The 23801-nt window shown below is 38.3% G+C and overlaps 4 protein-coding genes across 4 annotated transcripts; 2 read left to right on the top strand and 2 right to left on the bottom strand.

Annotated features, from left to right (window-relative positions):
* Positions 1 to 50: 50 nt before the first annotated feature.
* Positions 51 to 2856, bottom strand: LOC125474841. Its single transcript, XM_048578949.1, has 9 exons — positions 2484 to 2856; positions 2309 to 2389; positions 1836 to 2174; positions 1603 to 1738; positions 1339 to 1501; positions 1031 to 1159; positions 655 to 849; positions 439 to 561; positions 51 to 343 (listed from the first exon to the last, which is right to left on the bottom strand). The coding sequence occupies exons 1-9, from the start codon at positions 2626 to 2628 to the stop codon at positions 233 to 235; spliced, it is 1422 nt and encodes a 473-aa protein (XP_048434906.1). The 5' UTR covers positions 2629 to 2856; the 3' UTR covers positions 51 to 232.
* A 2042-nt stretch (positions 2857 to 4898) lies between these two features.
* On the top strand, positions 4899 to 7518 carry LOC125475020 (putative rRNA methyltransferase YlbH). The gene is made up of 9 exons (XM_048579349.1): positions 4899 to 5037; positions 5218 to 5229; positions 5627 to 5724; positions 5807 to 5911; positions 6215 to 6353; positions 6556 to 6668; positions 6747 to 6803; positions 6941 to 7207; positions 7339 to 7518. The coding sequence occupies exons 1-8, from the start codon at positions 4899 to 4901 to the stop codon at positions 7028 to 7030; spliced, it is 753 nt and encodes a 250-aa protein (XP_048435306.1). The 3' UTR covers positions 7031 to 7207; positions 7339 to 7518.
* Positions 7519 to 14159: 6641 nt separating this feature from the next.
* On the bottom strand, positions 14160 to 16403 carry LOC125474840 (inactive LRR receptor-like serine/threonine-protein kinase BIR2). Its single transcript, XM_048578948.1, has one exon. It carries the CDS (start codon positions 16269 to 16271, stop codon positions 14466 to 14468), a length of 1806 nt encoding a protein of 601 aa, XP_048434905.1. The 5' UTR covers positions 16272 to 16403; the 3' UTR covers positions 14160 to 14465.
* Positions 16404 to 18185: 1782 nt separating this feature from the next.
* Positions 18186 to 22010, top strand: LOC103928472. The gene is made up of 4 exons (XM_009337519.3): positions 18186 to 18328; positions 18470 to 18646; positions 19518 to 21230; positions 21727 to 22010. Exons 1-4 carry the CDS (start codon positions 18311 to 18313, stop codon positions 21757 to 21759), a joined length of 1941 nt encoding a protein of 646 aa, XP_009335794.2. The 5' UTR covers positions 18186 to 18310; the 3' UTR covers positions 21760 to 22010.
* The last annotated feature ends 1791 nt before the right edge of the window (positions 22011 to 23801 follow it).

Genomic DNA, 23801 nt, shown 5'->3' with positions numbered 1-23801 from the left:
TTGCTGCCAAGAAGCTGCATACAGAAGCAAGCATACTGGACACGGAAGTATGAATAAAATTTTATGTTCTCTTTATTTCACTCTTCATGCTGAAACTGTACATTCAAAATTCTATATACATACAAATTGAAGATGCTCAAAACTAAGATTTTGAGACTCGATATGTTCTCGGATTAGTTAACTTGTTTTTCTGTTATTTATCGATTTGAAAAACTCGAGTATTGTGTTGGGATTACAGAAACTTTTGATTCAGAACCCCCGGTAATGATTTATTATTGTAGTCAACTTCGTTCAACCGTATGCAGCATAACAAATGCTCCGGCAAGTCTTCTGCTTTGTTCCCCTATTTGAAATTCACAATGCATAGCACAGATTAGGCGTCGATCTTAAGTATGAGGTAAATACGCCACGCTCAGATTTATGAAATATATTGTTTACCTGAATTGTGAGACCAAAATCCAATATCGTCAGCTTCATTCTTTCGTGAAATGCTTCAATACCTTTTCTCGAGATGTAGCTGAATCTATGCATATCCAAATCAATCTCGAAGTAGTTTTCTCCCTGTATGAATATGATTGGAGGGAAAGAAAGGTTAAATGGATATGGTGCGTTTTCTGATAATTATGCAGGTGGAGAATTGAAACCAAAACTTACCAAGAAAAATTCATGCTGAGGACGTGAAAGAACAGGTTTTTCATTGTAAGCATTCATTAGCTTCTTCTCGGCTGTGCTTAAATGAAGATCCTCCAAATTTGCCACTCGGCCCAAAATTTTCAATCTTTCCCTGAAGGGTGCAATTGTATCGACAGGGAATCCTCTAACTCTCTCCACTTCATCATTGATTAATCTCTGTCAAGAAATTAACCAAGGAGACAATAATTAATTAGCTATACATACTAAATCAACCTAATGAGCAAGTCACGAGTCTGCCATGCGATGCAGCATATTTTCAAGAAAACCAAACTTCGTAACTTTATTTCTACATGTTGAAAATCAGGAACGGCCACAGCTAGAGTTTCAAGCAGCTTACAGTGATACTTTCACGGAAATGAGGAGGAAGCTCCTTCGAATAAGTTTCAGAAATCTTATAATACATAACCAAGTTCATTCCTTCTCCATCACCATCGCCTATGAAAAAATTGGCTGGATAAAGTGGTATCTGTAGCATAGAAGATTCACATAGAATTTGAGGAAAAATTACAAAGAGCGTTTAGCATAAGAAGAAAAACTATTCCCAAACATGGAGGACAAACAGATTATGAACATACCAACAGGTTTAGCGGAAACAAAATAAGATGTAAAAAGTTCAGGAAAATAAGTTTGTGAAGGAATAGGCACCTGAACGTTTACAACAAGAATAGAAGGGACATCTCCGGTGGTACTCACAACCGGAAGTTTCACAAATCGAGCAATGTGATCAATCTTTTTCTGAGATACGAAAACATCAGCGGCAAAAGGATAAAATGCAGCACAATTCGGAGCAATTTCTTTCTTCTTATCCCTGTCAAGCAAATGAAGAGTTGATACAAACACAAATCAGACAGATTATTCCGAGAGAAAAAAAGAAAGAGATCAATTCTATTGAAAGTACTAAGCTCTCACCTAAGATAATTTTTACCCCGGACTTTGAAAGTGTTTGGCTCGAGAGGTGACCAACAATCTGGCATTCTCTTCTCAATGGGACAGTACGGAATTGTAGAACCGGCTAGTGGTCTTGTCGCAAGCGATCTCGGTGAAACTAACACAAACAGGGAAGATTAAGATCAGCTGCGAGTCCACATTGTTAAGTTGCATCATAATACTAACAAATGGGAAAGTCCATGGGCAACACTCACGTAATGTGGGGGTGTGATCAACTGCAACTGCAGCTGCAGCAGAATGCCCTTCCCTCCATTTAAACGAAAGGACTTTCCTCCTCAAACTTGGCGTCGCCGTGGTTATTCTTTTGTCGCCCGACAGGCTATTGGAAGGACGACAAGGCAAGCAAGAATTTTGAAGAATCCCACAGTGATCCAGTCCCTGCATTCTGTCCCCTCCGCCATTTTCGTCCACGCTCTCCTCCGCAGACACAGCGGATGTGGAATGCAATGGCGGCGGTTTGTGTGCCTGCCGAGAAAGACCTCTCGGTGACAAAACACTCAACGCACTTTCCGACTCGTTTAATGACATCACATCTGCATATTAAATCAAACCAACCCAGTTCTTAACTACTACTCTCGCCTAAACTCGCTTAACTTCGCTGGCATATTGCTAAACAATTATTTGAATTTTTAAAAAAAAAAATACTGAAATTGAGAAATGAAAATACCATCATAAACACTGTAAAAATCGTCATCTCGCTCCGACTCGATCGCCGAAATTGCATCAAAAAACGCCCCATCCATACTTCCTGCTGGTCAGAACTCATCCAATTAAATTAAATCAAAACAGAAACAAATAAAATAAAAAGTAAACCCGAGCCAATCAAGGAGTAAATTAAACACCTTGGAGTGCAGGAACGGAGCGATCGGAGGACGACGAAACGCGCCGGCGAATGACTCGTCTCTGGCGGCGGCCGCCGCCATTCTTCTTTTTCTTCTTCGAGAATCCGAAACAGCAGTCCTTCGGCCTCGAAACACAAGCTCCCATTTCCCCAAAACTAAATTTTCTCGCTTTCCAATTGGGCAACTTGTGCTTCCACTGCTCGTCCTCCTCCTCTCAGTTCCTGATCGATCGATCAATTAAAACTAATTAAATACTTAATTAATTAATTAATCAAGATTCGAGGCCTCCTCCTCGCTCGCTTGCGACTTCGAAACTGGGCAAAGTTGGAGTCTTTGTGACGCCCGGAGAAATGTCAATTATGCGGAACGCAAAAGTGACTAATTTTTAATTATAAATTGGATTTTAATTTTGGCAACAGTCGGGCTCGGGTAGTTGCTGGGACAGTTCAGTTTCTGTGACGCGCTCTTCCCACCTTCAAAATCGACGGCTGAGATGATGCCGCGTGGCGAGCTGATCGTAATGGGTAGACTCCGTGCTTGCATTGCTTGTATGATGTAGCACGTGTCAGCTTCATGTCGTTTCAGAATCATAACTTCCCTTGTTCAAATAAATAAGTCAATAATTTCGGCGACGTTCTACTTTTAGTATTTGTGGACAGAAATCATCTTTGGATTTCGCTGTCGAGAGTTTAGGAATCAAACAAATTTAAATAACTCAAATTGTTCGATGGTTGTCACTTATTCATTCGTCTGGCGTATCTTACAAAATTCAAAACCTTAGATTTCTCTTTTATACTAACTAAGGATTCAAATTTTCTGATTTTTAAGTTCCAAATATTAAAGTTATCTCTAACCGAAAGAGGATCAAAGGGGGTCAAAAGATCGTAGGCCAAATATAATTTATTATTTTAATTGAATTAATATGGTTACTTAAATTAAACTACTATGTTAAAATAAGATTTTTGAACATATTTTGAGTGCTACTTGTTACCCAATAAATAAACCTCTAGATTTCTTATCTTTATATAATCTCAATAATTTTTTTAATAGGATTTCGAGTGACACGTGTTGCTAACGTGACTCTCAAGATTTCTTATCTTTATGTAATCTCAATAATTTTTCGAATAGGATTTCAAGTGACACTTGTCGCTAAAGTGAGTAACTCTCCAGATTTCTTATCTTTATATGATCTTAATAATTTTTCAGATAGGATTTCGAGTGCCACGTGTCGATATATAATTGGTTGTGCAAATTTTAGATAAGATTCTTATTTATGTGGCACATCTCATCTTCAGCTTCCAATGTTAATAAATTGGCTTGATATTGGAGTAGAATTCACACACCTCCAAATACCTTCACTTGTTTGAGAACTAACCTTAACACTATCTTCTGATACCCATCTATGATCCCTGCAAATGGCTTCATCTTATTTTCAAGTCCAAGCCCCTCATTTCATTGCAGATGTGGCCATTTGAAAATTATTGAAAAAATTAAAGGTAAGATTATTGGAAGAGGTAAGAGAATAGAATGTAAAGAATTGAAATAAATTGAGGTAAGATAATATGAAATGGTGAAAGGTATGTGAGAAATGACGTATGAATGACTTAGGTATTCACAAGAAAAAAATTTAGATTTTTTTCCTATAAATTCGTCAAAAAAAAAAAAATTCAAATCAAATTCCAACGGTAACCTAACGGCAGCATGACGTCTGGTAACCGTTGGGATTCAAATGGGCTGAGCTGGAGGGCTGCTAAAATGTTAAGCTTGACATTCTGACACTGGAGAGTCAGGCTATAGGGCTAGTTGCTCTTGGCCAGCCCTTTGGCCGGTTCTCCCATTTTTGGCAAGGTGGGAACCACGAGCCATTTTGCCCATCCCTCAGTTGGAGACGGTTTTCATGTCAAAACAGACTATTTTTAGTCCTATGGCCCTTTGGTCGAGTCAGTTGGAGATGGCCTAAAGGTCTAGAGAGGATCCAAATTCAATATATGTCAATAATTGTCTCGATTGAACCAATTATTATAGTATACGAAATGTTGTAATTCAAGAAAAATAAGCTTAAGCCTGTATTCCTCTAACAAAATTAACACTTAGTTGAGTTACAAATGACGCTTTATTGCAATCTCAAAAAGTAAAAATATTTATGCATTCTGGTGCAAGTTCGGTTTCCACCAATTTTTCTGATAATATTTAATAATTTAATTTAATCTATTGACGTTATTGTTTGGAAAAAAAAAAACACACACACACACGTAATTGAGTTGCTATAGGCCCAGCTCAATAGCCCACATGTAGACCCAGCTCGTATTCAGCCCAAGAGAATAAAGGATGCTTGTTTCTGATAACTTGAGAGACGAAGTGAGGAGCTCTCACTCTACAGTCCACGGCTTGAGGTGGAGCTCAGACAGAGCGGCAATGGCGGTTTCATCTCCTCCGATTCTCTCCCCATTCCGAATGAATGTAACAGCTACGGAATTTGGCTCGCCCTCTACCACTCCTCTCATCAATTTCTGCAACAATCGACGACAATCGCCCGTCGTCGTCCTCGCTTCCAGTAAACCTCATCTTTTTTATCCGACTCAGTTCATCTGATCGAAGTTTCGTCCTTTTTCTTAGAAATTTGAACCTTTTAGTTGTGTTAATGGCAGAATCGGAGAAGGAATCGTGGAGCGAGGCCAAGAGAGTGTTGATGGAGCAGTACGGTTTCAACCCCGACGAGGCCTTATCTCCTGAGCCCTCTCCAAACGTACCTCTCTCTCTTCCGTTAATCTGTTTGATTATTATTGGTGATATATATATATATATATATATATGTGTGTGTGTGTGTGTGTGTGTGTGTGTTTACGTTTGGAAATTGGAACGTTAGGGGAAGAGGAAGAAAAAGTTAAAAGAGTCTGGACGGGACGTTCAAATTAGACCAAAGGAGCCAAAGGCCCCGCGAACTACCCATAAGTTGCTTACTGTATGCAATTTCTCCAAATTTTGTGTCTTTTTCTTACAATTTTTAATGCAAGTTAAGAACACGTTTAGCTGCTACTTGTTGATTAGCGAAATGGCGGTATACAATAACATGTTTGTCAGTTGGAAATAGTGAAATACCGATTTATTAAGATTTCTCGAGGCTAAGGTTGCAGCCAATGTAGGTGCTTGGAGGAAAGGCTCGGAGAATGAAGTTGCCATCTCCAAAGGGTATGGATGTGCGCCCAATGATGGAGGTCGTGAAAGGTGCAGCCTCCTGCAGGTAAGTAAGTCTTTTGTCCACGACACGTGCTTGTAAATTTGACATTGTGCTTGTAAATTAATATTTGTGCCAAAAATCTTAGGCTGCTGGGGGTTGTCCTACATCTTTAAGGCCTGGCCATTGGTTAGACTTGTACAGTGGTACTGGATCGGTTGGAATTGAAGCTCTTAGTCGAGGATGCTCTGAGGTACCATTGATAAATTAGTTCATATCTCTTGCTACTACAAAAATCTTGAATTTTTGTATAATAGTTTTATGTATGTACTTTGGCTATCAACTCATAGCTGAAGTGCTGAACCTACAGCAGTTTAAAGTAGTCGTCTAATTTGAAGTGAAGTTGGGTTTTAATGTGGAATCTCCAACAAAAAGTTTTGTAAAATGCATTTTTTTTCTGTTTTTGTTGTACTTTGTAGCGTGTTTCTCTCATCTCTTTGGGTCAAGGAACATACATCTTTATGGATTTCCTACCTTTTACAATTGCCAATTCCAGGTACATTTTGTTGAGATGGATCCATGGGTCGTTTCAGATGTTTTACGTCCAGATTTGGAATGGACTGGGTTTCTTGATGTGTCAGTTATACATACTGTTCGTGTTGAAAAATTCATGGAACGTGCACAGAAACTTGCAGGTATGAGTTAATACTCTCTCTTTCTCTCTCTCTCTCTCTCTGTAACATAGACAAAGGATGAGTGCTGATTAGAAGAGACTTCATTGTGCAAAAACATTGTCATAATCTTATATTCGTTGTGGTCATATTTCTTACAACATATGCACCATATTTCATTTTCTTTTTATATCCAATCATTAAAATAAAATTCAATTTCCTGCAGGTAAAGAACCATTTGATTACATTAGTGTTACCCCTCCATATATGGAAGTTGACTATGCAGTACTGATGGATCAGATATCAAGTTTGGACCTAGTTGGAGAAGATACCTTTATAGTAAGTTGTGATTTTCTATTTTTGTTATTGCTTATGTTTTTGCCAGTTCTTCATTAATCTTCCAAATTCACGGTCTAGTTAGTTGAGTACCCACTAAGGACTGACATGCTGGATTCATGTGGATGCCTTGTGAAGGTAATGCAAACTATCAGCAGTTTTACTATTGATAAAGCATTATGAAATGTGAGATCATGATAGCTATCCTGACCACATAACTATAGAATGTTTGGGATGGGTTTTTACTTGCTAATCTCTTTCATATGAAACTGCAGATAACTGGTCGACGGTTTGGCAGGACACACTTGGCTATTTATGGACCCAAGTGGGCCCAGAAGAAGAAGAAGAAAGAAAAGTCACTTTGAGGAGCAGCAGTAGAAGTTTGACAGAAGTCTATCTATGGGAGGGGGCGCATGGAAACTGAAATCTGAAACTATGATGATTTTTTAGATAATGCAGTTGCACATTCTCTAATGCTATGTCGAGACACAATGAACTAGTTACTTTGAGTCATGCTGCATCAGCTTTAATGAACTTGCATGGTAAATTGCTGTTTCATGTGCAGTATATATGAGTTGTGTTTTCCACATGGTCCCATAGATGTAACATATTATATATATGTCCATATTGTTACATCTCTCTGATTTTTGGAAATTGGACCTATATATTGCAGCTGCAGGTTAGGGACTTCGCTGATAAATTAGAGTTTCCTGGACGATCAACAAATGTTAAAAGATGAGTTAAACTTTTTTATGTTAAAGCTGAGTTTTGTCGAGAATGTAAGAAATCTGAAACTAATTTTGTATATATTTCTTTCATTGGAAATTTAACTGTGTAGGTGTATTCCTAAGTATTTATCTTCTCCCATATCTGAGTTGCTCAAATTATTAGGTCTTATAGCCAACTTATCATTTGGTTTTGCTTCAAATAATAACTGTGTAGGTGAATGCAAGATGTATGTATTTGTGTTCTACATAGCCTATCTACTTATACTATCGTCTTATGATTCCCAAAATGTTTGTTGATTTGTATCAAAACATTTCCTTTAGAATTTCTTTAAAAATTGGTATCCTCTATTTTCTTTTGAATCCTTGCTGATATGATGTTGGCATTATTTTATTCATATTGGTGTGTGGTCTTACTCCATTCAAGGCTGGCAATGGAGGTCCAGAAGAGCGCATAGCATCTTAGTATAAAATTGGTTGACCCCACTAAGTGATTTATGCTTCTAAGATCTAAGGTGAAGCAAATACTTTTGACTGAATCTCTTGATTTTACTGGCCCCTTGAAAGCACATTATATGTTCACCTAATAGAGGTGGCAGTATCTAAAAGTACAAATTTCATAAAGAGAGGTGAATTTTGATCAAATGACGAATGGTGGCCCTTAATAAATACTTTGAGTTTTGTAATTGCAAGTTTGATTTTCTGTTTCTCTGAAAGCACAAAGAAGTTGCGTATGGAGTGGGGGAAAACTAGTAGAATTCAATAAGGCTTTATATCAGACATGTAGGGTACACTTGTTTTGGACAGAATACTAACTTTGAACTAGGTTCATGCCTTCATTGGGGGATGAGGTTTGGATTTATTGCGACTTGTTAATCTCATTTGTATGTCAGATTGATTAGTTCACTCAGACTCACATGGATATCACAAAAAACTAACATTTTCTGACTGGATATATTTGCAGAATTGAATAGACAAATGTCTCAAATTCAAGTCAAGATCAGTATTTAAATAATATCGGATAGGTACCTTTCTGGTAGCATTTCTTTATCTGTCACTTAATAATCGTCTCTCGGGCAAGCTTTTGTACACATCAGTTTCTGTAAGTAGTGACCATGGATAAAGTTCAATCATGTGGTATCATCGTCAGATTTCGTAAAACACCACTAGTTTTTTTTTTTTCAGGTTTCAATGTTTCTGATTCCTCAATTAACTGTCACTCTCAGGTTGTATTCTTAAAATGCTAGGGTTGTTGCTGACATTGATGAGTCTGATGGGAAATTCCCTATTATACCCTTCTCCTTGTTATGATTAATAAGAAAGTAGATTTTGGAAATGTACTTAAGAAAGTAGATTTTGGAAATGTACTTGTGTGTTTGCCTCTCCAGTTTGTATCTTTGTTATGTATTACTGAATTTAGTAGGGTAATTATGTGCTCACATATCTTTAATTCAACTCTTATTACTCTACAGGCTTTTAAATTTTGCACATCCGCATGCATATGAATAAAACTAGTTCAGACTGTTACGAGATCATCCTTACTTGAAGACGCTTGAGAAGTAGGTAGAGTAAGCTTTTGTGATACATTGTATATCATATATTCATTTGACTGACTGATGTCGAGTAGTGTTGCAACTGACTAGGGGACAGAAAAACCTTATGGTCCTGTAATGAATTGATTGCATCAAAGTAATTACATAATTGTAGCTTAATTGATAGTTCTAAAGCATTTACCCTCATTTTAGTGGGACTTTTAAATTCTGTTTGGAAATTTCACCTCATTTTGAGGGCATATTTGGAAAATTATGCCTAGGCGACTAAGACAGGTACATTATCGAGTCCAAAATACATTGATCTGAAGCTTAGTGCCAATCCAATTTGGTATTGTTTTGTTTGAATGAAACGTAGCATATGAACTTTCTTTTTCTTATTAATTATTACTTTATTACAGACAACCATGTGTCGAGATCCTTACTAAGCAAGAAAACTCTCAACCGTAGCCAAAGTTTTAGCTTGACACCTTTCTGTTGATTAATATTATTATCATTGATATCATTTGGTTTCTGTTGTTTGGGTGAAGAATGTGGGTGAGGCCTTTTAAATAATGTGAGATTAGTTTAATTCAGTTAAGAAGTCAGGGGTTAGCTTGTACTCTGGAGCCAAGTATGCATCATAGGTGGGGAGGGAGGAGTTTGTCTGCAGCTACCATATAGGGTAGCTGACTCAAACTGTAGGACCAGCGTGTGGTTGGGTGGGACCAAATACAGGGGGACCCGACTCTGTTGTGGGGAGGGTTGGACAGGTTACGTGGTCCAGCAATCGGATCCAAGATTTTTCCGGTAGAGGGGAACAAGCACACCAGTAAGTAGGGGGTTCCAACTTCCTCAGTCCCGATTGTATATAATGGGGTAGCTCTAGGCTCTATGTCTTTTAGAAACTTGGGAGTACATAAGGATTAGGAGGATAGTGAGCCCCAATTAGCTGCATGACACAAACTAAAGCAGAGAAAGAGGGTTCAAATGGACCCATTCAACACAGAAAAGGGTTAGAATAACGAACTTTTCTGTTCATTATTCTCCGCTTATTCTCTCTCTCTCTCTCTCTCTCTCTCTTCACTCACACTCATAGATACACATCTCATACAGCGCCTTCTTGTATGAGCCTTTAAATAGAACCAACAACTCTACCCGCCAAGTTACAACCTAATCATTTGTTCTATTCTGTTCTCCTTTTTGTTCTCTCTCTCTCTCTCTCTCTCTCCCTCTCTCTGTGTTTCCATTTGTGCTTGCTTGTCTGAGAGTTCATCTTTGTCCTCTCGCCACAAGCATTGGTCTTTTGGTACATTCTTTATCTTGGTTAGAAATGACTGGCCATCAGGTGTGGTCAGAAAGCCAGTAGGTAAAACTTAAAGTCGGAGGGGGCTAAGGGGAGACATATACATGGAGAGTCGCAGGAAGGTTTTAAGAGCTCTGTTTGGAGCTCTTCTGCTTCTGGTTGTCTTCTTGTTTTTCCTTGCTGGAATACTTGTAAACCGCAGTGCCCAAAAAAAACCAACCGTTACAGTTTCATCCACTAAAATCTTCAAGCATTGGAAGTTGATTGGAAGGGAGAAGCATGCTGTTGTCTGGGACTCCACCTTTATCTACGTGAGCAAAAGAAGAGTGCCAAATGGACCTGATCCCATTCATAACAGGTACTTTCATTTTCCCTCGTCAATTTGTACTAGTATATTTCTCTCTCGCACAATAATGTCTGCTGCATGCTTAAAGCTGCTTAAATACGAGGGAAGGGGACATGCATACTGAGACTGAGGAGAGAGATTTCCCTATACCCCGGGATGCCACTGTGGCGTCCCAGATCAATAATACAATGCTGTGTGGGGAATTTAAAACTCATGGCATTGTATCATTGGTCCAGGAAACTAAAATGGCATCCTGGGGTGTAGGTAAGTCCTTCAGTAGACAAAGATCCAAAAGAAAGAAAACCAATATAAGGAAAAGCCAGATCACATCAATTGGAAAGAGAATATATTGTTTCCATAAATTACGTTTCATATGAGACGTGACGGTGAACTTTATTAACCGGCTTTGATATCAACACTGAGCAAAAGAAATTGATATATTTATTATATATGTTAAATGGAAGGAACTTATATTTCAGATTATATATGGAAATTGATGATTATCTCCATCTTTATCAAAAGCTTCTTTATATACCAAGCTTTCTCTTATTTTTATAAGGAACACATAAAGGCCTTGGAGAAAGAAGAAGACAACTTTTGTTGTGGGACGGAACATAAAGAACTAGCTTCTCCTTTTTCTTTTACTAATTTTGTTAATTTATTTAAAATGTTCATCCGCTCTTTTTTCCCGTAAGAATTCAAGATTAATCGGGATATTAATTGTAATCTTAAGTATGACAGAAGACCATGGAGCCCCCAAATTGTTTGCCTCTCATATTTTAGTGCTTTCCTCTTTGTGTATACAGGAGAGCAGAGAAGACTAGACAACCACCTACATGAGCCTAGGCGTGCAGAGTTTTGAAGCATCAGAACTCGAGCACGAGGCATGTACAATAAGTTAATTATATATCTGCATTCTGCATTTTATTTATCCTTCAGTTAATTATCGTTTTCCCTGCCCGGTAGGAATTAGGACTTGTGGAGTGATTAGTTACTAGATTTTTTAGGAGAAAGATAAGCTTAAGCTCACTAGTTTGATCGATTTCCAAGTTCCGAGCATTGTTGCAGACTCACTGTAGAGTTGTTCATGGGCATGGAAAGAAGCCAACGCTTATCTCAAACCAAATATACACGTTCAAGAATCTTGAGAAAGATAAGAACTTTTGAATGTATCTCGATTATGTTTGCTTAAAATGTTTTGGAGACAAGTTAATGGAGTGGATTTCACTTTTGTATTGAAAAAACCAAGTAGATATACTCTAGTACCACCCGATGTGAGAATTAGCCTAGTCAGATAGCTCTATTGAAGTCTTGGCCCCCTTGCATGATATATACTGATGTCACTCGAAATATGCACTCACGTGATGATGTGACTATCTCTCTCGTCATGTGATCCCACACGAGACATATTGGAGTGGATTGGGGCTCGTAACTTGCGTGACTCATTCGTCATTCATCTCTTTGCTTTCTAATAGTTAGGCCCTCTTAAAGCGGCTTTTGTTGTTTGTGTTTCCCACGTAAAGCAATTCCCTTCCACTAAAGGTTCCCATTAGGTTCCCATTTCTTTTTCTTTTTTTTCTTTTTTTTTTTTAAATTTATGTTTGAAAAGAAAGATGTTGAACGCACGGGGCGTGAGCTTGTTTAAGGGCGTTCACTGCTGCACCTGATATCTAGGCTTGCAATCGAATCCCTTCCTTTAATGCGTATTTTCTCCCAAAAAACAAGGAAGGTCCACCAAACGTAAATGAAAAAAAGAAAAAAAAAAAAAAGGAATTTAGAAAAGAAAAGGAAAAAAAAGAGAAAGTGCTTTGAATATGCGAAGTGAAAACGAAGGAGCTTAAAAATGTGGTGTTTGCTTTTACTTTTGCTTCCTTTTGTGGTTTGATTTTGATTGATTCGAGAGGGCAGGGGAGGACTGGGTCCAAAAGTGACCGAGTGAGATTCAAAATTACGGTCCTTTTCTTTGTCGCATGGGAGACAGACTCCTCTCCCCTCCCTTCGAGAAAATTTTCAGTGTACCGAAAATACGATCGAATGCATCAACTGACATAGTACAAGTGGTTAAAATTTTTTTTTTCTTTAAGTATTCAATCACTGATATTATGACACTTGATATACTATGCCATGTTTCTTGCACACTAAAAATTCTCTCGCTTCCGTGCAGTGCATTTCCCTACGCTGTGCGTTAAAAAATCAAGGCAGTAAAAAGATTAGATTTTTCCCTTCAAATTATTCCAACCAAATTACTTTATCACTAGCTTAAGATATCGGTTTTGATATCAATAATTAATTACGAAATTCGGGTCACTAATCATACTTAAAAGCAATGCTAGAACAATCACACTACTTTTTTTTTTTTTTGAACAATATTATCTACACTAAAGGGGAGGGGTGGACTTAGCCTTACAAGGAGCTAAGCAATAATGTGATTCAAACTCGTCTTTGGTGAGAATCAAACCGAAGACCTCTCACTTACAAGTGAAGAGGAATACCACTAGACCGTAGTACTAAGTAGCAAAACAATCACACTACTTAAACACACAAAATTGACGGCATTGTTGCCACTCTTCTAAATATAGAGGTGGGCTACGCGGCATTTAGTACCATTGCATGTAGGATCCACCTGTATTAAAGAGTGTCACCAATGTGACCAGTTATGCAAAAGAAATCTTGCATAATTGTAGCTAAATGTGAGTGGTTGGCGGTTCAGTTGTGTCTTATTGGTCGACCAGTTACTCACACCTCGTTGCTATCGCGTAGGATTTGTCCCGCTCTAAATATACCCAAGTGATGCTGTCTAATCCTTTACCTGCTCCATATGTTTTAAGCGGTAAGCTTGTTGTAAGTCCGGGGAAACGAATGACCGATCCACAAGTTCCATCCCTGCTCGGCGAGAAAAACTTGCACGTCCACGGTTGTGCGCAACATGTCCAGTGCAGCCAAGTTTTTCTCCTGCTCGACGCTGATCTACCTAAATAGTTGTTAAACTGAAACCATCAATCTGCAAACCCCATGTTGCTCCGGTACCAGTTGGTATTTATACCGGTATGAAGAACTCGGAAGTGGAAAAGAATAACCGGACAAATTGGAACATCGATATTTCTGTGAAAACCGACATTTTCATGACAGAAAGCACCTCCTAATGAGCAGCTCAAAACAAGTAGAAAGCCTCAGTCTGCATCGAACAGGTCCAGCTTGGTTGTCTGCTCGGTTCTAGCTTAGCGCCTAGGTTGGGCTCAGTTCTATAAGGTGCAGTTCAAGCCTATAAACTATCCACCAGTCTCTTAGCCAACACATAAATGGATCATAAACACGGTTAATTTCTTTACGAGTGAAAGGAAACTGATCCTTGGAAGCAAGACAAAATCTTGTTTAAATCATAAACACAGTTAATACGAAGGGAGGTCGTAAGAAGTTGAACGCAGTAGAATCAGCACGTAACACAAAATCTTGTTTAAATCTGAACAACGGGAAGGTTAAGGTCACGGTAGTCTATGGAGTCTAGCACGATTCAGAAAAGCTTGACATCATGAAAATTTTTCGTCGTGTGAAGCAGTAAAAGTAGCACTTCAAAACAGATTGAGCAGATAGAAGGCAAGGATTTAACTGTTTGCATACAATATATTACACTAGAAGTTCCGTTGTCATCTTTCGTTCCAATTTTCCATGGCGAAGAACTGGAAAGCATATTGTAAATGTCGCTGGATCTCTAACGAAAAAATTTCGTGGGATGCAGGACCTATAGCTTGTTTATTGGATTATACAGCTAACTAATTAAAATCGAGATCACATCGTACGATTAACATATATGAACCTTATAATAAATTACCTCGATATGGAATTCTGCAACCATTTGTCATCTCTCTCCGTTTTATTTGAGTTTAAGCGGAATCCTTATTCCTTATCTGGATTGCGAAAAAGCAATGGAAACTCGTCGTCTTGTTCCCTGAAACTGTGTTCTTTGCTCATACTCTTCAATGCGTGGTAAACCTGGTACATAGACCACCTGTCCTTAGGCCGAGAAATCACACAACTACTAGCAATCTTCAGAAACTGCAAAATTTCCTCGTCATGCCCTTTTCCGATGAGAGCTTTATCGATGGCATCCTTGGTTCGACCAGAACTAGAGAGACGATTCACCCAATCCACTACACTACCCTTGAAACCTTCATCAGCAGTGCTGACTTCGAGAGGCTTTTGCCCAGTTGCCAGCTCCAGAAGCACAATTCCTAGTCCATAAACGTCCCCTTTCAGTGAAGCAACCAGACTACTCGGATACTCTGGAGCTACATAACCGAGTTCTCCCAAGTCACCGTTAACGAAACTGCTCTCCTTAGAATCAGAAGCCGTGAGCGTTGCCAATCCAAAATCCATTATCCTAGCATCAAAATCCTCGTCGAGGAGGATCACATTGGAGCATATGTTCTGATGCATAATCGGAGGTTGGCAACCGTGGTGAAGCCAAGCAAGTCCCCTGGCAGCACCCAAACCGATCCTAAACCTAGTCGACCAATCCAATCCCTCACCACTTAAGTGCAACAACGAATGCAAAGTCCCACTCGACAAGTACTTGTACACCAAAAGCTTCTCCTCCTCCACAATGCAGAACCCCAAAAGGGGGGCCAAATTCGGATGTCTAAGCTGTCCTAACCGGTTCATCTCCAACCGAAACTGCTTCTCACCAAGCTTACAAGCACTAAGCCGCTTAATGGCCAGCGCCGACCCATCAGGCAGCAGAGCCTTGTAAGTTGTCCCTGTCCTGGTCGAAATGATCACATTTTCCGGGCTAAAATTATTGGTAGCCGCCATCAAATCCGCCAACTTAACCTTCACAAGTGGCTTCTGAAACAAGGAAACCTGAGTAAGCTTATGAGCCCTCAACCTCTCAACCCAATCCTCCCTCCCAACACCATAACCTCCCGTCCTCCACCGCTTACTCAGCCTCAAATGGTACCACCACCACAGCCCCAAAAAAGCCAGCAAAGACGCCGCCGCGCCAAAAATTCCGGCAGCAATTATAATAGTAACACTCTTCTTGCTGAGACCACCACACTTCGACCCAAGCGGCCCGCCGCAAAGCCCGCTGTTCCCGGCAAAATCCGCCTTATCAAACCCGTCGAAAAACGAAGGGATAGACCCCTTCAACTTATTATTCGCCACTGAAAACGTCTTAAGCCTACCCAAGCTAGAAAATTCATAGGGAATCGGACCCGAAAGCTTGTTATCCGAAAGGATCAGAATGTTCAGATACTCACAGTGCTGCAGGTCCGGCGGGATCGCGCCGGAAAAGTCGTTCCCAGACAAATCGAGGGTCACCAAAAACGGCAACCAATCGCAAATATTCGGGGGAATCGGCCCGGAAATCTCGTTCCCGCCGAGATCCAGCTTCGTGAGGCTGGCGCAGTACTCGATATCCCTCGGGACCTCGCCGGTGATCTCCATGTCTCGGAGCTCCAGACTAAAGATCCGATTCTCCCGATCGTTCCAGCAGGTGACGCCGACGAAATCGCAGATGAATCCGACGGTGTGGTTCTTGAAATCCCAAGACGCCAGGTTTCCGAGCGGGTCATTCAGCGACTGCTTCAGCCCCTGAAGGCACCTCACGTCGTCTTCGACCACGGCGGCGTAAGAGCCGAAATGGGTGCTCATACAGCCCCATAACAGTACCGGAATCCAAATCCTGGCGATGCGGGAATCCATATCCGGGCAATTCAGCAGGAAAAACAAATTGTGGGTTCTTCTTGGTGATGTCTGAAATGCTCAAAGATCCGAACTTTTCAGTCAACTTTGCATGTATGAATTGAATATGATACTTCTTGGTCAAATTTGTTTCATATTATAACTACATGCGCTTATTTATTCGTGTTTTCTACGTTTTCTCTTCTTGCGAGCGAAATGACGAAACCAACCCCCCCCGGGGGGAAATTGTACGACAAGCTTAGACTCATGTGACATTCTCCTATCCATAGAGAGAAACTGGTAAGAGTGGTGTTCTACACTCACTTATTTTTACATTTAACATACTCCTCTTAGTTTTTTCGCCATAGATTGAATGAATTGAAAAAAAAATCAATGAACAAAACTAACTATAATACTACGAGAAATTTGTAAATGACTCATTTTATATAAAATTTATAAATTTTTTCACATGCATTTACAATGCCTATGAATGTCATTTCCAGTCCCTTAATATTTTATAATTTAGCCTTAATTCCTTAAGATTCGAAAAATTCTTGATTCAAACAGTCTAAATGTCATCATAGCATCCAAAATCAATAGTGAAATTTTATACGCAAAAGTTTTGACACATGATGTCGTTATTCTAAGTCATTCCCCTAATGTTAAAACTTAGAAACATTCACAATAGAATAAGGTTGACGTACAAATGTTTGATCTAACCAATTAATTGAGTCAACTAAAGGGAAAATTAGAATACCCTACATTTTTTCTATAGTTGTTAGATTAAATATTCATCCCTTTTAAAGATTTGATTAAGGTGCTTAATCAATTGCCACCTCAATAATTTTCTTTTTATTTAATTTCCATGTCATTAATTTAAATGTATTTATATAGAGGCATAAATTAGCTTAGGAACTAATTGCCTATAATATAGGAATTTAATTTCGAATCCCCTTCTACGCATTAAATGATATTTTTTATTAAAACAAAAAATTAATTAACTAATTCCTCATTTTCTTATTATCAGTATTTAAAAAAAAAATTATCTTTCTATTAAAAATGTCTCAATAAAAAGTCTTCAATATATATTTTTTTCACGTATAGATATATAAAAAATATACTTAAAGCTTATGGTACATTTAAGAACAAAAGTATCAACTTTTGGTACGTATATATTTCAAATGTACCGAGAAGCCAAATGTACCAAAAATTCAAATGTACCATAAAACCAAATGTACCTATTGTTATGTAACCCTTTTGGTACGTTTAGATTTCAAATGTACAGAGAAACCAAATGTACTAAAATTTCAAATGTACCATAAAACCAAATGTGCCCATTGTCAGATAACCATTTTAGTACGTTTAGATTCCAAATGTACCAAAAGACCAAATGAACAAAAAATCCTAAATGTACTACAAAACCAAATGTCTCTATTAGATAACCCTTTTTGGTACATTTACATTCCAAATGCACCGATAAATACAAAAAATCAAATCCACTATAAAACTAAATGTGTCCATATTATAGGTAACTAGACGTAACTATATAATCAAACAAATCTTTATTATGTGTTGGGTCTTCTAAATAATAAAATCTGACAATTTTTTTATAAATATTCTACTATATTCACAAAAAAGTAAAAAATATAACAGACAATAAAAAAATTGCATAGAGATGGATAATAAATGCATAAATATAGGGATAAAAGGGAAAAAAAAATGAAATGTCTAGGAGAAGTTGTGAAAAACTAAAATTCTAAACAAAATTGAATTTATGTGAAAATTTGAAATTAATAACCAAAATTTTAGAAAAATATTTGATCAAATTTTCAAAATAAATGTATGTTTGATCTAAAAAACTCAAAAATGAAGCGTCTATATCAAAACGCTCCTAAACAAAATCGTACTGAAATATGACAGTTGATACAACGAAATTTTATTTTCGGTTAAAGCATTGTAATTCAAATAGAATTGAGGGAGAATTAGGTAAAAGTAGAGAGAGAACGGACTTTCAGTTTCCTAACAGACAGAGGCACACGCAATACAGCTAACTACCGAAAATGGACGACGAGGCGCAGGTGAAATTCCCAACCACCTTCTACCACTACTGGCGGCGCCACTACCATCTCCGCCTCTCCCGCCGCCTCAATTTCAAATCTTTTCATTTCATTTTGTAAAATACGGTGCTGATTTACGTTGTTTTGTTGGTGATGGTGCAGAAAATGGTGGCTCTGAAGAAGGCGTACGCGGAGATAATTCTGAACACGGCGAAAGAGGCGGCGGCGAGAGTAATGGCGTCGGAGCGCAAGGCTCTTCGGTACCAGCACGATCTGCAATTTACGAAAGGTGAAGCGCTTCGCGTGCTTTGCCGCTTAAAGCAAATGCTCGATTCCAAGGTTTGTTTCTTTCTTATTTTTCTTGTCTTTATTTTTTTTTCTGAATTTTGCTTCCTTGAAGTTGAAAGTTCTGTTTTTTTGAACCAGTTTTGATGATCGGATTCTTGTTCTTGGAAAGATTCAATCTTGAATCTTTGTGATTTTTTTTTTTTTTGATGGAATGTGAATGTGTTGGAATTCTGGAGGTTGTAATTGCGATTCGTTTTCGCGAAAGAGGCCATTTTCTGTTCTATTGAACTTAGATGAAGCTTCACTTTCGAAATTGGGTGTTTTTTTGTCTGCTGTAAAAGCAGTTTTCAATTTCTAAAAGCAAGAAAGCTCTTTGTTAATGTTTAAGCATACTGAACTTTGACGAAATGGAAGATAGCAATCAGTGAATCTTTATAAACTAGTTTGGATGGAATGTGACTGTGTTCGATTTGAGAGTAATCGTGATTCGTAGTAGTGAAAGAAGCCATTTTCGGATATTTTGAACTTTGAAGAAGCTTGACATTTGAAGTTGGGATTCTTTGCGTCTTCTGTTAAAGCAATTAAATTTCCCGAAAAGCAAGAAAGCATTTCCCGAACGCTAACTACTTGTTAAGAACGTCAATGTCGTTGTTTAGCAGTAAGCTCTTTGTTCGCTCCTGTGATGTATCCGTTATGCCTTGTCTAAATTTTCAGGTTTCCCCCTTTGTGATGTTTGGTAGTTTATACTGGCATCGTCTGGTGTTGCTTGAAGGTTCTTTAGATTCTCTTTGCAATAACACATGTGCAAATTGAGTGATACAAAGAGTTTTAGTTTGCCTTACGGAATTTCTACTGATCACCACTAATTGTATTTACTATAAGTGTTTTTATATTGGATTAATCAATATTTTAATTGATGCAGACTAGTGACGCAGAGATAACATCTTTGAGCCAACAACGAAAGATTGAAGAGCTTGAAGCGCAGCTCCAAGAGGCGGAGGATATCATAACTGATCTGAGATCAGAATTGAAACAAGTATGGAGTGGATTGGAGAGGCTAAATAACAACCAAGTGAAGCCTTTGGACGAACAAATCACGAGGGAAGATACATCATTTTCTGACAATCCGACAACTCAGCCCATCATACTATCCCCTTCAGGTTCAGGACATGAAACTGTTCCAACTTCAGGCCCAATGAACATCGACGTACATAGAGGTATTGAGCATAAGTTCTTTAATGAAATGAAACGAAGTGAACAGTTAAGTGTTCCTGAATTGGATAAATTTTATGCCCCTGACTCTGACCTTGCCTCAATAATCATGAGACGTAAGGAGCCAGAGCTGCTCAGAAATGGGTGTACACAGAGAATCCGTGCATTTGAAAGAAGCTTAATTGATGAGAAAGTGCTGCCTTCTGAATACGTAGACAATCACAATTCCCCGGGGAAGAATGAGTTGGTCATCAAAGAAATTGACAACGAAGAAAGGTGTAATTCACCCTCTTTTAGCGACAACAGCATGGAAGTAGTTAACCGTTTATCTGTGGGAAAAACCAAAAGTCATGCTAAAGTACGCACATTACGCAGAAGAAAGACTCGATTTGGGAAATCCAAAACTTCACGCCGATGTCATCCTAGTGAGCTCGTGAAATCTCACCAATCAAATTTTGTTCAATCTCATTGCAGAATATATTCTGTGAATGGAAATGATGGATCCCCTAAAGAAGCTTGCATCCTGCCCTCTATCAAGACCGAGAATGTAGCCATGACAAGAACTTCCAGTGGGTTGGAAGAAAGTTTGCAGCATAGTAGCTGCTATTTCATGGACATAGTTAAGAATATTCCGAAGGGAAAAAGAAAAAGGAAAATGAAAAGTAAGGATGGCATTACAACCTCACTCACGAGCACTGATCAGCCGTCTTCTGTTCTTTCCCGCTGCAGGACTTTTGCGTATTTACATCATGGTGGTGTGAAATCTTGGGAAGATCAATCAAACACAACTGAAAATGAGGCTAAGATGAAGCCATTGCCTCGTCTGGATCCTGGGTTGACATTAATTGGAAGTCATGTGGGTCCTATTCCTATATCAGGGTCAGCTAGTGTCAATGTGAGCATGAAGGGGATCAACAGATCTGGAGCTGTCCAAGATGCAGCAGACAAGGACATGGAGTTGATAGATGTGCCTGTGTTGATGACGGACAGTGATGCTATGGAGAATTCAGAGGCTCCGAGTTCTGAACTCAACCTTGGTTCTGCTGATGTATCACTAATGAACTCCGAGTTAAAAACTGTCAAAGTATCATTGATGAATTCTGAATTAATACATGTGAATGCATCATTGATGAAATCTGAATTAAAAGATGCAAGTGCATCATTGATGAGTTCTGAATTAAAAGACGCGAGAGCATCAGAACAATCAAATGGATCTCCTAGTCTTGTGGACAACAGCAGACTTCTCAAGTACACTTTCCAGAGGAAGCGCAAGAATTCCTCAAGAAACCCTGGTGAAACTGCTGCTTTTGAAGAGAACACTGCTAAGAGGAGGACGGAAGAGAAAGAATGTGTTGCACAACAGCCACAAACGACAGATGAATTATCTAGGGACAGCCGGCGACTAGTTCAGGTTGCTCGACAGGTTGGTTGCCAACAATCCTTTTCTCCACTCCTTCAATTTGAATTGAAAACTGAGATAACTTGACCTTGTTTTTCGTAACTGTGAATTGTATTAGCATGCCAAGGGCTAACTGCTAAGGTCACTTTGCACTGTGTTTGGGAAATACTTAGGCTGGGGAGGAAAGTAGCTCAATTAGGCAATCATGAACCACTTACAACTCACACATATTTGTTAAAATTTCATTGAGCACAACAAATAGAGTTAAATATTTTAATGTTTCATTGAAACTCAGGATCTTTAATTGAAATGATCTGAACTATAACAAGATCGCTGAAGATGGGAACTTAACCGCTGTTGTTTCTGCATATTTATGCTTTGATATATGGTTTGTCTGTAAAATCTATATTTTTGGGGACTAGAAGTATCTTATGTAGCCTCTATAACTCTATAATCTATATGCTTATTAAGTTACTGCTGCGGGGTGATTGATCTCTCTAAATCTTTCATTTGTTGGCAGCTCATATCGTTGTCTGGGAAGAGATGGGATTAACAACCCCCGATCAGAGGTAGTTTTCAAAAGAGAGGGGGCAAGAGAGAGATTTATAAATCTGCAGTAATATCCGTTCATTTCTGTTAGTTTTCTACTTTGCATTTGAATGCTAGTTTACAAATCCAATACCGGTGCCAAAGCTAACAGGTGACACATTCAATTCCTGTCAAAACTTACCCTAAGATGTCTTATTTAGTCCTGCGAAGCATATTTTGGTCATGCCGGGCTATATTGCAAGTTGATGCTTAGAATCCTTTGTTTCTCGTTGTCATAGTATAGGAAACTCATGTGAGTTAGGTCAGTTTGGCGAAAGGCAGGTGTGTCCGCCTGCTTGCACCCAAATCAGTCCCTCGTAAATTAGACTAGTTTAGATTTAGAATATCACATTTCAAGACAAAAGATTAATAACCAGTTCATAGCTGTCTAGTTTCTGAAAATTTGGGTTTGATTCTTTTTTATTTTGTTTTGGTCCGCAAAAGGGTGCAATCTGAAGCGATGCAATTTGATTCCAAAGGTCTACCCACAGCATAACAGCTGGTTATTGCATTTCAGTCTGGTTTGGTTCGATTTTAAACCGTGCAATTTTTTTGTCCATACCAAACCATGTTCAGCTCGACCGGTTTGGTTGGCTGGACCATATTAATGTAACTGCTAAGCAAATGAGATTTGTTGAGTCACAAAGGCAAAACAATCCTCCAAAGAACTTGGCAATTGACTAGGTAAAAATACCTAGTGGGAGTTTATGAATTCAAATCCTCTCTTAATTTTTGTGTCCAAAGCTAATGGAGCAAAGAGTTCCGGCCCTCCAAGAGAGAGAGAGGGATTTGGGCCCCTTAAGGACTGCATGATTCAATTGATTAGTTTGAATTTCTTGATCCCTCGGCTTCAGACAGAGATCCGAAAACATTTGAAATCAGAGTTAATGAGGTCATTTTGTCTTGTTGAGAGAGAGAAGGCAATTTGTGTCCTTGTTAATATTTTATTAGAAAAATTAATGAAAATGATTTGAAAACTTTGAGTTTTAACGATAAAGATAAAATAAAAGCTAAAATGACATTGATTAATTTTTTAGTATAAAAATAGAATTTTTTGTTTAAATAAATAATAACGAAAATTTTTTATTAAAGTTTCATATTTTATTAGTAAAGCATATCTCATCTTCCTATGAAAATTTGAAAAAATCCAGAAGCCGAAAAGAACCAAAAGAATGATTGTCTGGTGTTGACAATGACAGCAGCTAATGGTGGTTGTGATGTAATTACGGTGGCATGTGGGGTCGTTTTCTGATGACGAAGCAACAGGCGTGCTTTTTCGACCTTCACGTTCCATAATTTCGTTGCCCCTCCGTTACGCGGCAAGTCCCGCTTTTCCAACTTCCAACTTCGGATTCGAGTAAAAGGGCATGCGCCTTTCCTTACCTTGGTAGGTGATTCCTACCTCCCTTAATTTTTGCGTTTCTCAAAAGGAGGATTCTTTCTCGTTTTATATTTTTTTGCATAATATTTTATAACATTATTACGAAAATTGATGTTGACTATCATGCGACAAAATTTTCTTAACATTTATCTTAAATCTAAATCAAATAATGTATTTTTCTCCATTTCATAAAATCAAGTAGAAGATTGACCTTGATAATCCCAAAAGTAATGACACTTGTTTGGGCTCGAATTAAAGTCAAGCACCGAAAACAAGGAAACAATTTCGAGTTAACACAATATTTTGTCGCATAACCTCACTTATTATATTACAATAAATTACGTAATAGGTGAGACATATATATGTGTGTGTGTGTGTATTCAATTAAATCTAAGGATATCTTCAAAACCAAACATACAATAAATTACGTAATAGGTGAGACATATGTGTGTGTGTGTATTCAATTAAATCTAAGGATATCTTCAAAACCAAACATAAGAAACTTGCATGCTTAAATCTAAAGTAGGAGAAATTGTCAAGACTATGTTTGATAAGGGCCATAAGGCTGCCTGAGTATTATAACACTCATTAAGAATATATTTTTGAGAATTTAAGCCTAGCTAAAT

This window comes from the organism of the source record quoted next, unplaced genomic scaffold, assembly GCF_019419815.1.
Source record: "Pyrus x bretschneideri cultivar Hongxiangsu unplaced genomic scaffold, Pyrus_bretschneideri_v1 Contig13, whole genome shotgun sequence".
In the NCBI taxonomy this organism is placed as follows: Eukaryota; Viridiplantae; Streptophyta; class Magnoliopsida; order Rosales; family Rosaceae; genus Pyrus; species Pyrus x bretschneideri.
The sequence above is the reverse complement of the archived record's forward strand: the minus strand, read 5'-3'. Positions and strand labels throughout refer to the sequence as shown.